At 33.3% G+C, this 1,845-nt stretch overlaps 1 protein-coding gene across 2 annotated transcripts in view; it reads right to left on the bottom strand.

Annotated features, from left to right (window-relative positions):
* Positions 1–1,044: 1,044 nt before the first annotated feature.
* The window catches only part of LOC143246627 (cell adhesion molecule Dscam1-like), a 254,917-nt gene continuing 254,116 nt past the window's right edge, over positions 1,045–1,845 (bottom strand). For both annotated transcript variants that reach the window (XR_013026080.1, XM_076493668.1), the window contains one exon: positions 1,045–1,151. Coding sequence is in view for 1 of the 2 variants with exons in the window: in XM_076493668.1 (XP_076349783.1) it covers positions 1,083–1,151 (69 nt within the window). In the remaining variant the exon portion in view is untranslated. The remainder of the gene's footprint in view (positions 1,152–1,845) is intronic.

Below are 1,845 nucleotides of genomic sequence, written 5' to 3'. Positions count from 1 at the left end.
GTAAAAAGAGACCACATAAACAGTCAAGAAAGGACCCACATAAAGCTGTGAGAAAGGAACTCACATAAAACAGTAAAAAAGGACCACATAAACAGTTAAAGGAACCACATAGGCTGTGAAGGACCACATAAACCTATGAAAAGGAACCACATAAAGGCAATTAAAGAACCATAAACTGTAAAAGGACCACACATAAACAGTGAAAGGACCACATAGGCTGTGAGGACCACATGAACTGGCAGAGAAAGGACCACATAAACAGTGAAAGGACCACATAAAAGTGAAGAAGGACCACATAAAGGCAATTAAAGAACCACATAAGGCTATGAGAAAGGACCACATAGGCTAATGAGAAAAGGACCACATAAGTGATTAAAGGACTCCATAAACTATTAAGACCACATAAACAGTTAAAGAACCACATAAACAGTTAAAAGGAACCACATAGACTGTGAAGAAAGAATCCACATGACCTATTGAGAGAAGGACCATAAACAATTAAAGGAACCACAAACAGTAAGACCACATAAACTGTCAAAAGAACCACAAACAGAACAAAAGGAACACATAAACTGTGAAAGGAACCACACATAAACAGTAAAAAAAACCACATAAACAATTAAAAGAACCATAAACTAATAAAGAACTCTATAAACAGAATTAAAAGAACCATAAACTGTAAAAGAACCACATAAACATTAAAAGAATATAAACTGTGAAAGTCCACATAGACTGTGAAGAAGAAGAACCACTAAAACAATTAAAGACCACATAAACAATTAAGGAACCTGACAGTGAGAACCACATAGGCGTAAAGGAACCACATAAACTGTGAAAGGACCACATAAACATTATACATCATATTTCAACAAGTATAAATTATTTTTTTAATTTCATAAAAAGAAGCTTGGAATGCATTCAGGATTAACAAAGAAATATCTCTATTGAAGCCTTACAACTGCAGGTGGGTAGGTGACATTTACTATCGAAGTTTAAAACTTGTCCTTGAAGGGAATTTTTAGGTAAATAGTCGTTACGTACCAGAAAGGACTTTGCAGAAGGAGGTTCTTCAACCCTAAGCTCTATTGTGGTTTCTTTCCATTGGCTCGTTGAGGGACAGATCTCAGTATTACCATCAGAAGAACCCTGAACTAATACAACTGACTTAAGTATTCGTGTATTAACCAATAACTTTCAAAATTAAAGTAATAATAAATGTTAAGGGGTATTCATATTTTTTGGTTGAAACAACAGGATAAATGCCGTATTCTATAAGGATCTATTTTGTAGTTTCGTATTTCATGTTATTCACCATCAGTAACCATTATCCATTTAATGCAAATGTTATTTAAATTATTAAAAACTATTTATTTAAGGTCATTGAATAATAATCGATTTCATTAACTATGTGTCATGTTCTATGTTCGACTGTTTATAAGTTAATTATAGATCTGGCGACTCAAACATATGTTTAGCACTTAATTATGTTATTACAAAAGTGAAAAAGGAATACTGTCAAAACACTCAAAAATAGTAGAAGCAAAACATGAAAATCCACAGGTTACTGAGGCGTATGTGGCTGGTTTTGTATTCTTGACATTAACAAATGAAATACAGACTGATATAAGTCAAATTACAGAGACTAGTCTCAGTTAATGTAAAACATATACCTGGTTCGGTTTATTCGGATATTTTACAAAAAGGTATGTTGGGGCTACCTATGATAACTGCTCCTAGTTTTTTTGGGTTTATACGCTAAAAGTACAACAGTTACTCAATAACGCCCACAACCAACACTGGAGATACTCTAATCAAATAGCAAAATTTTGATGTAATCCATTATTT

This window comes from Tachypleus tridentatus, chromosome 3 (genome assembly GCF_004210375.1).
Source record: "Tachypleus tridentatus isolate NWPU-2018 chromosome 3, ASM421037v1, whole genome shotgun sequence".
Lineage (NCBI taxonomy): Eukaryota > Metazoa > Arthropoda > Merostomata > Xiphosura > Limulidae > Tachypleus > Tachypleus tridentatus.
This window is presented reverse-complemented; position numbering and strand designations above follow the sequence as displayed.